The sequence below is a fragment of the Oryx dammah genome, unplaced genomic scaffold, assembly GCF_014754425.2.
Source record: "Oryx dammah isolate SB20612 unplaced genomic scaffold, SCBI_Odam_1.1 HiC_scaffold_28, whole genome shotgun sequence".
NCBI lineage: Eukaryota > Metazoa > Chordata > Mammalia > Artiodactyla > Bovidae > Oryx > Oryx dammah.
In genome coordinates, this window is record NW_024070212.1 from 14,243,649 (window position 1) to 14,257,136 (window position 13,488).

General features: G+C 55.5%; 1 protein-coding gene across 6 annotated transcripts in view; it reads left to right on the forward strand.

Annotated features, from left to right (window-relative positions):
* ARHGEF2 (Rho/Rac guanine nucleotide exchange factor 2) overlaps nucleotides 1-13,488 on the forward strand; it is a 48,867-nt gene that overhangs the window by 27,347 nt on the left and 8,032 nt on the right. For 5 of the 6 annotated variants that reach the window (XM_040230301.1, XM_040230306.1, XM_040230303.1 and 2 more), the window contains 11 exons: nucleotides 5,734-5,878; nucleotides 8,010-8,077; nucleotides 8,416-8,479; nucleotides 9,131-9,257; nucleotides 9,484-9,593; nucleotides 9,743-9,889; nucleotides 10,362-10,612; nucleotides 10,819-10,944; nucleotides 11,231-11,348; nucleotides 11,546-11,794; nucleotides 13,345-13,421. In XM_040230301.1, the coding sequence (XP_040086235.1) occupies nucleotides 5,734-5,878; nucleotides 8,010-8,077; nucleotides 8,416-8,479; nucleotides 9,131-9,257; nucleotides 9,484-9,593; nucleotides 9,743-9,889; nucleotides 10,362-10,612; nucleotides 10,819-10,944; nucleotides 11,231-11,348; nucleotides 11,546-11,794; nucleotides 13,345-13,421 (1,482 nt within the window). Of the gene's footprint in view, nucleotides 1-3,710; nucleotides 5,517-5,733; nucleotides 5,879-8,009; nucleotides 8,078-8,415; nucleotides 8,480-9,130; nucleotides 9,258-9,483; nucleotides 9,594-9,742; nucleotides 9,890-10,361; nucleotides 10,613-10,818; nucleotides 10,945-11,230; nucleotides 11,349-11,545; nucleotides 11,795-13,344; nucleotides 13,422-13,488 lie in introns of those variants that run through there. The other variant, XM_040230302.1, reaches the window with a different exon arrangement.

Consider the following 13,488-nt stretch of genomic DNA (forward strand, 5'->3'; position numbering starts at 1 on the left):
TGGCTCTGGAGGCCAGGGGGTCTCCCTGGAATCTAAAGGACCCCAGCTTTGGAACGTGGTGGTGGGGGAGAGGAGAGAGACTATTTCTTTGTTCTGGCTGTTGGAGAGGTGGCTGGCTTTGTGTGCGGGACTGGGAGTGGAACCGGAGACAAGGGCTGGGGGAGCCCTGGAGGGAACTGGCGGTGCTGTCAGTCTGGGAGGGAAGTTGAAGAACTGGGGGGTCTCCGGAGAGGCTGAGGCTTTGCGGGGCATAGGAAAAGATTCTTGGGGTCTTAGAGGTTAGGAAAAGAGCTGAGGGGGAGGGGAGAAGCAAGGATGGGGGAAGGGAGTGTAATGCTTAAGGTAGTGGCTGAGTGACTCCAGGGGGTCGGATGGCACCTAGAGAGGGACGTGCCTGGGCTGCCCGAGGGATTTCAAGAGGGGTTCAGTCTCAGTCCCTCTGGCTTTCCTGGAACCCCTGACCTTGGAGTCAGGGAGGGCAAATCTGAAGGAGTGAATCCCACGTGTGCACATGCCCTGTCCTGTTGTGTTGGTGTGTTTGTGTGTTGGTGTGGGTGTCTGTCTGTGTGCCTATCCCCAGATGCTCTGGGTCACTGTTTTGAATGATGGTCACCAAAGCAGGGGGCTCATTGCACTCTGGACGTGAGGAAGCAGTTCCATTCTTAGCTCAGTCTCTCCTTTGAAGTATCATCTAGGAACGAGAGGGAGCAGATTGGGCATGGTTCCTGGAGCTGGTCGGAGAAATGGCTGAGAGGTGCTGGCTGGACCCTTCTGGGTTTGTTTATGTCTCCTTGGGGGAGGGTGGGGGAGGGGCTACAGGCAGCAGCTGCCCCCTCCCAACTCAGCCGGCCTGCCCTGTGCCAGGAGGGCAGGGAGTCCTGGCACAGCTATTGTTCGCCTGCACAAATGCCCGTCTGTTTGCATCACTGCCCCCCTCCATCTCTGCTTGTCTTTCTCTCCTGACCCGACAGGTGTGGCCTGGCGGGGGGGTGGGCTGGGGTTCAGGATGCCTGAGCCTCCCAGTCTCCAGCCCAACTTTATTCCCTATGGCCCTCAGCGCCCCTCTTCTGCTCCACTCATGTGCCCACCCCCACCGTCCGGTAGCTCATCTTCATTCATCAAGCAAGCGTTTATTAAGTGCCTTTGTGTGTTCAGCGATGTCTTTTTGTGTTATGCTTCTGGCTTTGGTGTTAACGTTTCGGTTTGGCCGCCTTCTCCTCGGCCTCCTGCCTTCATCTTATCATAAAGGAAGCAAAGCCTGACTGAGACCACCCCGAGCCCTCTTCTCAGTCCCATGGCCAGGAACCTCCTCTCTCATTTCCCAGCCCTAGAACCCATCCCTCAGGACTCATGGCCCTTTGCAGCCTATGCTTCTGAACCCCTGAACCCCTGCTATCCAGGGTCTAAGCCACAGATGACTTGAAACCTAATAGAACCTTCCAGGGACCTTCTGGCCACCAAGCATGGCCTGGACAGAGACTGTACCACCTTGGGGAAGAGGCTGCTGCCCCTTGCCCTGGAGCAGAGGTCATTCTCAGCATCATGTGACTTCTCCAGAGGTCTTGGTTTGGACATACCTGATGGAGGAACAAGGACACTGACAGCTTAGGCTCTGGAGAGGCGCTCGCTCCTCTGGGTCAGCTTCACCATCCTCTGCTGCCCGCTTGGGAACACAGGAAGCCAAAGTCCTGGCTTTGGCATTCCTTGGCCTTTGCATATGTCACTGTTTTCCTCATCTCTCGGCCTGGGAGACTAAGCACAGAGGAAGGGGAGACTGCCTGTGTGTTTGAGCCAGCAGCCTCAATGCCCTCTGCCATTTGCCTAGTCTTTCTCCAAAATAACCAAAGTCTGGGATGACAGTGGAAAGGAAAGTCTTCTTCTGACTTTCAGAGGATACCATCTGAGCCTAAATTCAAAGGAATTAGGAGTGAAGTTCTGGGAAGAGGGAGGAAAGAATAACAAGAGAGGAGGAGACCAGAATTCCCTGGTGGTCCAGTGGTTAAGACTCCGTGCTTCCAGGGCACAGGAAAGACAGAAAAGGGACCTCTGGGGTTTGGGGCCAGGTTCAATCCCTGGTCAGGGAACTAAGATTTCACAAGTGCATGGCTCAGCCAAAGAGAGAGAAAGAGAGGAGGCGGAAGGGGAGACTGAAAGCTCTGAAGCTGTGATAAAGAATGAGGGGCTCCCTAGAGCAGGGGTAAGGGTGCTGCTAGGACCCCTTGTCTTGGTGTCTCGCCATCCGTCCATCCTTCTTCACTTCCTTTCTTCCCAAGCATACGTTGAGTGCCTGTTATGTTCCAGCCGTTGTGCTTGGTGCTTACCCGTGCTTTATTCACTTCATCCTTGATGAAGCAGTGGCGGAGATGCAGGCTGGGTGGCAAGACCTTCTGTGAGGGTTTGTAAGAAAGCAGGACTCTGGACACTGAACAGTATAGGACTGAAGGAAGGGCCTCTGAGTTTGCAAGTGGGTGCTGTGGATTGGGGAGTAATGGGCCCTTTTCTTGGTGGACCGATGGGGTCGTGAGGTAAAGGGCTGTCCTGCTGGCTGGTGGGCAGGCAGGTAACAGGGGTGATCTTAAGAATACTTGGAAAGAGTGGGACAGAGAAACACACGGCCATCGACTCTGGAGCAGGCGGCCCTGGGGTGCAGGCCCTATGTCCTTCTTGCCTCACCAGCCTGAGCCCTTGGGGAGGGTGCAGACTGCCTCCAGGACAATAGCACTAGGCAGTGCCAGGGCCGCTCGCTGCTGGGCAGTGTCTGTTGGGATGTGCTGCTGCTGTGGCTGCTGCCCGCTGCTGGCCCACCTAGACAGGGGGTCCCTTGGAGAGAGGGTGAGTGTTGAGAGGTGGAGGAGGCTGGGCCCTTGGAGCCAGAGAGGGAAGGTCTACAAGAGTCCCTGTCCTCTGGCTGCCCCAGTCCTCTCGCCCTCTTTCCCCACCTCTTTCCCAGGTGAGTGCTCCTAGAGGCCTGAGGGCAGAGGGCAGAGGGTAGAGGTTGGGGGAGGAGAAGGGGAGTTAGCAGTGCTGCATCAGATCTGCAGGACTGCCCATTTTGGACTTGACCTTGCTTCAGATATGTCACTTTTTTTAAAAAATATAGTTGATTTACCATATTATATTAGTTTTAGTACTTTTACAGATTATGTATGCTCAATTAAAGTTGTTACAAGATAATGGCTATAACTCCCTGTGCTATACAATACATCCTCGCTTCTTGTCTGTTTCGCTTTTTTGTTTTTAGTCATGCTGTGTGGATTTTAGTTCCCCAACCAGGGACTGAACCCTCAGCAATGAAATTGCAGAGTCCTAACTACTGGACCACTAGGGAATTCCCTGCTTATCTATTTTATACACAGTAGTTTGTATCTCTTAATCCCATACCCCTAATTTTCCCCTCTCCATGTTGCTCTTTTTAATATGGTCACGGTTTTTTGTTTGCTTACTTTTAATTCAAACATAACAATTCCTCAAACTTTTCTGTTTGTGGGAGGGCAGGTGAGGAGAAGAGAAGGCAGAGTGTAGAGCAGTGAGCTGTTTGGACTTGGATTTTGAGGTTCTATGGCGATGGTGGTGGTGTAGTTGCTAAGTCTTGTCTTAGCGACCCCATGGATGTGGCCTGGCAGGCTCCTCTGTCCATGGGATTTCCCAGGCAAGAATACTGGAGTGGGTTGCCATTTCCTTCTCCAGGGGGTCTTCCCGACCCAGGAATTGAACCTGGGTCTCCTGTATTACAGGCAGACTCTTTACCGACTGAGCTATGAGGGAAATCTCCCAGGTTCTATAAGGCCATTTTATTCAGAGGAGGATTAGATTTCCTAAAGAGCTATAATTTGGAGCTGGGCACATGGTGGTTAGACCAAAGAGAGAATTTTCTAGTGGCCCAGATAGGTAGGTACCAGAAAAGAAAAAGAGAGGTTAGAGTGAGAGGTTGGTGAGCTTTCTTGACAAGGCCTAGGAGGAGGGGAGAGAGAGGCCAAGAGCAGCAGGGGAGAAGCAAGGGTGGGAAAGAGGTGGGAGGCCAGGGATGGGAAGGAGAGGGTGTTATAGGAAGAGCAGGAGGCTGGGAGGGGAGGAGAAAGGGAAAATGGGTGATTGGTGGGGCATGACCTCAAGACCTCCAGGCTCTGTTCACCTTCAGACACACCTGGGACTTCTGAGGGTCTGGGAGAGAGAGGGATCTTGGGGCACCAGGAAGCCCTGAGACCCTCGGGCACCACAGTCCAGTGCCCTCTGGCCCCTGTGCTGTTGACTCATACCATCCCTCCACACTTCCCTTTTCCACCCTCGCCCCAAGCCAGTGCGTCTCTTCCCCTCCCCCGCCTCCTAACTGATAGAGTGACTTCGGCTGAGAGTCAGGACTGGGCCCCTCACCCCCAAGTCCAGACTGCGGATCCTCCTCTGAGTTTCGATTGGCTGTCCCAGGGCCCCCGATAGCGTCATCTGACTCGGGGCTCATCGCCCTCGGCCATCAGGATCTCTCTCTTCGCTCTTCGGTTTCTGAGAGAGACAAGGGAGGCCTTGCCAGGAGTGATCTTGTCATCTCTGCTTCCTGCTCTCAGTTCTCTAAGAGTGGAGGGAAAATCCAGGGATCTGAGGTGACCACTGAGGAGGGTCCTGGAATGGGTGTAAAGCACGGTGTCCCATCTTCTCATCTCCTCAGGTTCAGGGAAAGTTCGGGGGCCTTGAGGAAGGACAGGAAAGAGGTCAGGGAGAAGAACTTGACCTGCAGAGGTGGGAGTCGGGGTGTGAAGCAGGAGATGAGAAAGCTGATGGGAAATGCCTGCTTCTGAGGTTGCGCGGACAAGCCCAGAGAGTGCCCCATCCAGACAGAGCAGGGCAGGAGGAGCTGACGCTGCAGCTGGGACAGAGGGTGGATGCCAGAAAGGACTTCCTAGACTAACTGGGTGAGGAGGAAGAAGGGAGCAATCCTAGGATTTGGAGGGGAGCGTGAGAAGGATAAAAGTTAAACTACAGAAGAGACTTCCTGCCAGGAATGAGACCTTGATGGCCAAGTTTCCTTTCTTAAAGATCCCGGAGAGGACAAGTGAAGAGATTGAAACCAGGCTCCTCCTCCCTGAGGTTAGCAGGGGACATGCTGCCTCCTGCAGAGAGGCCCTGTATCCCTGGGCTGAGCAGACGTGGAGACCTCTAAGGTTTGGGACCCTGACCTCCTGTTGAGGGTGGCAGTGGAGGCATCCTGCCCCCTTCAGCCAATCTGATAAGGGGATCTCCCGCCCCCCCACTGTGACTGCCACTGCCACAGAGACAGCGGCTCCACACCGGTTGTCATGGTTATAAGAGGAGCTAACTCCCATAGATTTGAAAGCGCTGGTGAGCTGGCACCTTCTGCTTTGCCTGCTCTCCCCTCCTCTCTGCGCATCTTCTCCCGGCACAGAGGAGAGAGTACAGCAGCTTGGGGGCGAGCAGAGCTAGAGCCGGGAGGTGGAGTGAGGACGCGGAGGTCTAGAGCCGTGGAGATGAGCGGCAACAGGAGGCAACCCAGCCGCAGGGGCCAGGTAGGTCAGGGGCCAGCTCGGCCCTTGGGGATGGCCAGTCGCTCCTGGACAGCTACCTCTGACACGCTGTGGCAGGCTCTGCTTCAGGAAGTGGTGTGTTTCTGGCAACCCCAGGAAGGCGTTGCTCGCTCACCTCTGCCCTCGCCTGCCTCTCTGGACTTCTCAGGCACCCTGGCATCCTCCAGCCTCACTTCCTGTCTCTCTCGCCCCTCTGCAGACCCGGGAAAAGGAGAAGATGAAGGAAGCCAAGGACGCGCGCTATACCAATGGGCACCTCTTCACCACCATCTCTGTTTCGGGCATGACCATGTGCTATGCCTGTAACAAGAGCATCACAGCCAAGGAAGCCCTCATCTGCCCAAGTAAGTTCTTTGGACCCTGAATGTCACTCTGCTTCAGTGCGCTCTGACCCTGGTCCTTCCGTCTGTCCTTTCTGCCCTGGATCCATAAGGCTCACTCTCTAAGCCCCAAATGCCAGGGCTGGATGCTTGAACCCTTTCTTCCTTTCCTTACGTCTAGGAATAGTGGCGGTCAGAATATGGTATGAGCAGGACTCGGGGGGGATGGGGGAGGGGAGGCCAGGGTGGCTCTCCTTGCAGCTGTCGTCCGCTGGGCATCCCCCAGCTCCCTGAACAGCTGCTGAGGGTCAGAGAACTGATTGGAGAAGGAGCAGGAATGTTGTGTGTCTGGGAAGGGGGGTTGGATAGGGGAGCTGGATGGGAGGCTGCCAGCCTTGCAGCTGCTCTGCCGATCTCCCTGGGCCGAACTGGGTGTTCAGGACTTCAGGGTCCCCTTGCCCCCTCCCTTTCTGTTGACTAGGTGGAGGCTGAAATCTCTAAATCTCTGAAGGATTAGGGATAAGGACACTCATCTCAAATTTCTAGTCCGACTGATACGTAGTGAGAAAGAGAGGATATGGTAGCAATGTGTATATTGAGAGAATAGCGGTTAGAACTCCTGACCTTCAGCCACATCTCAGGATAGCCCTGTATTAAGTACAAGCCAAGATTTCTTCCTTCCCCAAGATGCCTGTACAGAGGGCTCCCACCCTGTCCACCCATCCACCCCCAGATTTATGGCAAAGAGCTGCTTCTGGTTTGAGCAGCATGGCCCACTGCAGAACAGAGGAGCAAAAGCTTTAGCTTCTAAATCTCTATGGAACCTGACAGGGAACCCCAGACAGAACCAGTGAGGCCTCCCTCCCTCCTCACTGTTCAACTTGAGTTTATGAGGGTGAGGAGGGAACCCCAATCTAGATCCCTCTAGAGACCTGACAAAATCCCCAATCTGGAAGCTCGTTGCCAGGGGAACTGGGGAGGCGGGCAGCAAGCGCTATTTTGAGAGCAGGTGGAAAGCGGAGGTTCGATCCAGAGACACTGGGTGCTGGAGGTTGAGGAGAGCTCCAGCGGGGTGGGCGCAGCCCCAGCCCCCACTTCTGTCTGCCCCTCTGCCCCACCCTGCTCGCCTTGTATTTGTGGAAGTAAGCCTGATGCTGGGTATTGTCTGAAGGAGTTAGCAGAGTTTCCGGTGTTGTTGGATGGGGGAGGGGAAGCTGGAGCCAGCCAAGGGCTGAGGGCAGATCACGGAGACGAACAGGACAGCCGGTAGTCCCAGCGCCCAGGCATGGCTACCCCTCCTCGCCTCTTCTCTCCTACCCCACGGCAAGGTGGGGTGGGTGATGAGGGAGAAGCAGATGGAGTGTGGGAGCTGTGGGTTTGCCTTACTTGGAGAACAAGACTCCCCGGGCCCGGAAGGGAGACTGGAGTCATAGCAAGCATAGCTGAGCAGTACAGAAGGCAGGCAGGCGTGGCCGGCAGGGGCAAGGCATGGCCAGTCCCAACTCTGCTGCTGGATCCATCAGCCTCTGCGTCGCTTAGGCCTAGCCAGGGTTCACCGACAGACACGTGGCTCCACGTAGAACCCAGACACCCCTGAGTTAAACTCCAGCTCTGCCACCAGGACCTCTGGCAAATGATTTAAGCTCTCCAGGAGACGGGTTCCTCATCTGTACGATGAGGATCGTGGCACCTGCTAGGATCCACTTGATGTGGCCCATTTCCTCGCTGCCCAGGGGATGTTCATCCCCCCCCTGCCCCTAGCCCCCATCCCAGCTGCTCCTGTGCCACCTTCTGTTCCGTGGGCGTCCTTTCTGCCATCTGTCATTCTCAACCACCTTTGTGCTTCTTGAGCTCATCTCTGGCAGCCAGTAACCCCTTCTTCCCTCTAGTGCACCTCACAGGTCATCTTTGAGTCGGGATTATCCCCCTCCTATGGCTTAATTGTGGTCCATACCTATCCCCCCTCACTTCATCTCCTGCTTGAAGGGAGGGGGAGGCGGGAGGAGAGGGACTGGGGTGTGGCGATGGCCAAGGAGCCTGGGGAGGGGGCGAGTCTCCGAAGGTGTGGCCAGGGGGCCCTGGGGGTCTGCATGTGGGTGTGTCCTGTCCTGTACCACCCAGCCCTCCCGTCACCCTCTCTACCCCACCCTCCCAGCCTGCAATGTGACTATCCACAACCGCTGTAAAGACACCCTCGCCAACTGTACCAAGGTCAAGCAGAAGGTGAGATGGCAGGGAGGGCAGAGGGCTGGGGGAGAGGGTAGTGAGTGTGCGGTACCCTCATGCCTATTCCGTTCATTCCTCACCGTGTGTTCCCCAACCCCTCTCCTCGCCACGGGACAGCCCGACCCTCCATCCTAGGCCTCAGGCCCCGCCGGAAGGGGCCAGCCTGTTGCTCTGGACACATCCCCTTGGCACTGGGCTCAGCCACCCTGATGCCCTTAGCCATCAAGCCAGCTTTCTCCCGAGGGGGCCAGCCACCCAGCTTCTGTCCTGGGCCCACAGAGGTGACCCTTGGGTGACAGCTGTTTTTGGTGTCTCTCTTGCTCTCTGTCTCACAGCAACAGAAAGCTGCCCTGCTGAAGAACAACACTGCCTTGCAGTCCGTTTCACTTCGCAGTAAGAGTGAGTAGTGAGGGTGCAGGAAGCTGCCCCAGGACCCTGGCCCACCAGGCCTCTCGGCCCATGGGCTCTGCTGCCCCCCTGAGGTCGTTCCGTGGCACAGCACCTTCCTCCCTTCAACTGGAAGCTGATGGCAGCGGCACAAGGGAGATCTAGACCCATGGGCCTGGGGGCGGGACAGCAGAATTCAAAGAAGGTTGAAGGCTTGGGATGACTGGTCATCTGAGCCTGCTCACGCTTTATATTATTATGATCAGTTATTTACATGGCACTTGGGGATATTGGCAGAAGTTGTTAAGGGCCAATTCACAAAGATCTGGTGTGACAGAAAGAGCGGGGTGCTTAGTCAGGAAGACTAGAGTCTGAGTCTGTGCTCAGCCACCAGCTTAGTCACCCCGGACAAGTCTCTTCACCATCCTGAGCTGCAGTTTGCTTATAGGCTTGTGGCAGGGAAGAGATAAGAAGAGCTCTTTGTAACCATTAAAAGTATTGCACAAGTTTATGGGTAGCATTATTATCATTGTTCTCTGACTAGAACTGGGCTAAAGGTGGGGTTGGAGAGGAGGCTTCCTTTCTAGTCCAGGAGCCTGGGAGGCTTGAGTCCTGGGAAGGCACCAGGTTTGAGGCTTGCTTGCTTGGTATCCCCTCCAACAGCTACCACTCGGGAGCGGCCCAGCTCAGCCATCTACCCCTCCGACATCCGGCAGTCCCTGCTCGGCTCCCGCCGTGGCCGCTCCTCCTTGTCTTTAGCCAAAAGCGTCTCCACCACCAATATTGCTGGGTGAGCCTCTACTTGGGGACGGTAGAACCAGGCAGGCAGAGTGAGGCTGTGGAGACAGGCCGGGGGGAGGGGCTGAGAGCTCCTTCCCATCCCTGAGTTCAGATGATAGACAGGTAAGGAGAACTTGGGGTGACTGCCTCTGGGATGCCGCCTTTGTTCCCCAACCTGGGAAGGGATCTCTCGCCCGAGTCAGTTGGGTGATGCAGCCAGGCTCTACTCCCCTCAGACACTTCAATGATGAGTCTCCCCTGGGCCTGCGCCGGATCCTCTCACAGTCCACGGACTCCCTCAACATGCGGAACCGGACACTGTCGGTGGAGTCCCTCATCGACGAAGGTGACCGTGCCCGGACCTGGGGGAGACCCAGGCGTGAGGGGTGGGCGGGAGCTGGCCTGAGAAAGGCAGGGTGGGAAGGGATCCAGAGAAGGGCCCAGGACCCAGGGAAGAGATTTGGGGTCCGAGTCATTTCCCCCACTCGTGTCCAGGTGCCGAGGTGATCTACAATGAGCTGATGAGTGACTTTGAGATGGATGAGAAGGATTTTGCAGCTGATTCCTGGAGCCTTGCGGTGGATAGCAGCTTCTTGCAGCAGCATAAAAAGGAGGTGATGAAGCAGCAGGATGTCATCTATGGTGAGCCAGGAAGACCACCCCAGACTTCTCTTTTTGTCACCGGCCCTGTTTCTCTGTGTCCTTCCTCTGCCAGCCCTTACCTCTCAAGACACTTTCCTCTTATCCCATTGGCCTTCAAGACCCTGCCAGGGATCCCATAAGTAGCTCCGAGGTCCCCAGCTTTTGGGGCTGTTGACCTCCAAGGCCCTTCTTAATCCCTTCCTTCCAATCAACTTAGTCTTTCCTCTCTGCCCATTCCATGCCCAACTCTCTGCTGGGGACTGTGGGAAGCCTAGACGTGTAGGGAACACATAGTTTTTGCCTTTATGCCTTGAGATGGCAAGGCTTAAAGATAAATGATCAGAAAAATGATCTAAGATCATAACGCAGAATATTAGCCTGGAAGGGAAACTGAAAACCTCTAACGAGCCTGAGGTCTCCAGCCTCGGCCCCGCCAGCTGTGGCCAAGCCGGGTGTTCCACCGTCCCCACAGAGCTGATCCAGACAGAGCTGCACCACGTGCGGACACTGAAGATAATGACCCGCCTCTTCCGCACGGGCATGCTGGAAGAGCTGCAGCTGGAGCCGGGAGTGGTCCAGGGCCTGTTCCCCTGTGTGGACGAGCTCACTGACATCCACACGCGCTTCCTCAGCCAGCTGCTGGATCGCCGGCGCCAGGCCCTGTGCCCTGGCAGCACCCGGAACTTCGTCATCCATCGCTTGGGGGACCTGCTCATCAGCCAGGTGAGAAAAGCCAGGAGCCCTGGGCAGCAGTCCTGGGCGGGGATGTGACTAGAGTGGGCATTTCTCATCTCCAGACTCAGGGGGGTAGGGCAGAGAGAGTTGGAGAGGCAGGAAGCCAGCCTGTTTAGCAGGAGGCGAGAGGGCATTGGGGTTGAGAGGTGACTTTGGGGGACATGCTGACCCAGCCTTGCTCCCCCAACTTCTAGTTCTCAGGTCCTAGCGCAGAGCAGATGCGGAAGACCTACTCGGAGTTCTGTAGCCGCCACACCAAGGCCTTAAAACTCTATAAGGAGCTGTATGCCCGAGACAAACGCTTCCAGCAGTTCATCCGGGTGAGCAAACCTCTCCAAGACCCACCCTCTGCCTCCTCTAGTGCCCCAGCCCTAGTGGACACAGCTGCTCGTTTTTCCACTCCCCTCGGAGTGGTAGAGTGAGTGCTTTCGCTCCTTGGGTCCTCACAGTAAACCTGTGACCTTGTCGGCCCCATTTTCCAGAGTCATTAACCTCCCGCCAGCTGGCATGAGGTAAATGACCAAGGGCAGGCTGGCACCAGGGCTTAGGCTCCAAGCCCTCCCCGCGGGTCCCCCTCTGGCCCTGAGCCCTGACCTCGCTTTGTAGAAAGTGACCCGCTCAGCGGTGCTGAAGCGGCACGGGGTACAAGAGTGCATTCTGCTAGTGACTCAGCGCATCACCAAGTACCCGGTGCTCATCAACCGCATCCTGCAGCATTCCCACGGTGAGAGGGCGAGTCAGGAGGGAGGAGGACTCGAGAGGGCCGTCAGGGGTGAGGCGTGGCCCTGGACAACCACCAGGAGGAAGGGGGTCAGATATGGAACCCTGGGCAGCCTCTGAAGGCAGGATTGAGATCAGTGGGATGGGGACTGGCGTGAAGCTGGCTGGGCCACCCCTTCCTCACGCCGACCTCGGTGTCAGGGATGGAGGAGGAGCGCCAGGACCTGACCACGGCCCTGGGGCTGGTGAAGGAGCTGCTGTCCAACGTGGACCAGGATGTGCACGAGCTGGAGAAAGGGGCCCGCCTGCAGGAGATCTACAACCGCATGGACCCTCGGGCTCAGGCCCCGGTTCCTGGCAAGGGCCCCTTTGGCCGAGAGGAGCTCCTGCGGCGCAAGCTCATCCACGATGGTTGCCTGCTCTGGAAGACGGCGACTGGGCGCTTCAAAGGTCAGTGGACAACTTGGCAGACCAGGCAAGAGTGCATGGCCAGATATAAAGAGGGAGAAGCCCCAAGCCCATAGGACCTCTTTTAATGTAGCCCTGGTGAGACCCAGTGGGAGGAAAATATGTGAGCTCTGTTGTAACAAAAGTCAGAATTCTGGATTTAATTTCATGGGCGATACAAGGACTTTGTTGTCAGGATTTGTTCATTCCTTTGGTCCTTGCGTGCCCAGAAAGCTACCGATTTTGATGAGAAAAACAGAGAAATTCCAGGAATAGAGGATTAGACCCGGGTAGTTGGTTCTACCAGCTGGAGTCCCAGCCACTAGGGCTGGGGAATGGGCAGGCACTTTGGGAACACAGCTGAGGAAGGCCCTTGGAGGGGGTGGAGCCCAGGGAAGGGCGGGCCAAGTGGAGAAGAGAAAAGACTGCAGGGAAGGTGTGTTCAGGGCGGGGCGCACTGTCCCAGCCTCTCTTCCCAGACTGTACTGGGCAAGGCTTGCCTACCTAAATCAAAGCAGAAGAGTCGCAGACCTCAGCTTTAGGTGTGAGGAATGCTACCTGAGGCCAGAGCTTGCCTACACCTCCGTCCCGTGTCATGAAGCCCCCACTCCATAGGCTTGAGTATTGCAGGCTTTGCCAGCCACTTTCCTCCATCCCTTTCTCTCCTTCCCATCCCTCCCACGCAGCAGCTAAGAATATAAACCATGGGGGGGTTAAAAATAGCAAGGCTGAAGAGCTTTATTTCTGAAGCCTTTAGCAAAAGCCCTCCCCTTCTGTGTGCCCACAACTTAGAAAGATCTCCAAGGGCAGAGGATGCCTGTGTGTTTTCTTGACTGTGACATCTGACTTTCATGGGTTGACCTTTGTCTCCCCCAAGTCTTAAAGCACAGGACCCCGTAGAATGTGAGAGCCTTGAAGGTGGGGCAGAAACGGAAAATGAAAGCAGGGCCTGCTGTTGTTGAAGGAGATTGGGATTGTTCAACGGTGGGAGAAATGAATAAGGAACCTAACTGTTCCCCTCCCCACGGAGCACAAAATAAGAAGTGGGGAATATGCTGGCGTGGGGAGAATCTTAGACCAAATATCCAAAAAGATCTTATGTCAGTTGTTCAACATGGAACTGAAAGGCTCTGGGAGTCGTTTTACCCTCACAAGAATTCTGGACCCTTTCACACAGAAAAACACACGTGTGATAGATTAATATGTAAAAATTGCTTATGGAACTTTAGAGGCTCTATAGATCCTCTAAAGCCTGATAGTAGACACCTTAGGTGTCTGCAGACCACAGGTTAAGGAGCATTCATTGGATAAAGAGGCTTTTATTCAAGGCCATTGGGTGATTGCTTATAGGCATCTCTAGCCCAAGAAACTGTTTTATCTAATGACACATGTGTTCCCCCCACCCCCCACCGTTTCTGAGCTATAGGAATGGGGAGAGGTGGGAGGTCTGCAAAGGAGGGGGAAACAGCCAGAGGGAGAGAGGTCGGGGAAAGGGAAACAGCTGCTCGTATCCTCTAACGCTGACTCTCCTCCTGCCTTCATCCCCCTGCCAGATGTGCTCATGCTGCTGATGACAGATGTGCTGGTGTTTCTCCAAGAGAAGGACCAGAAGTACATCTTTCCTGCCCTGGTGAGACCTTCCACCTTCTTTCTCAGCATAGACAAGTGTTTCAGACCCTTCTTACTTTCCTACCCTG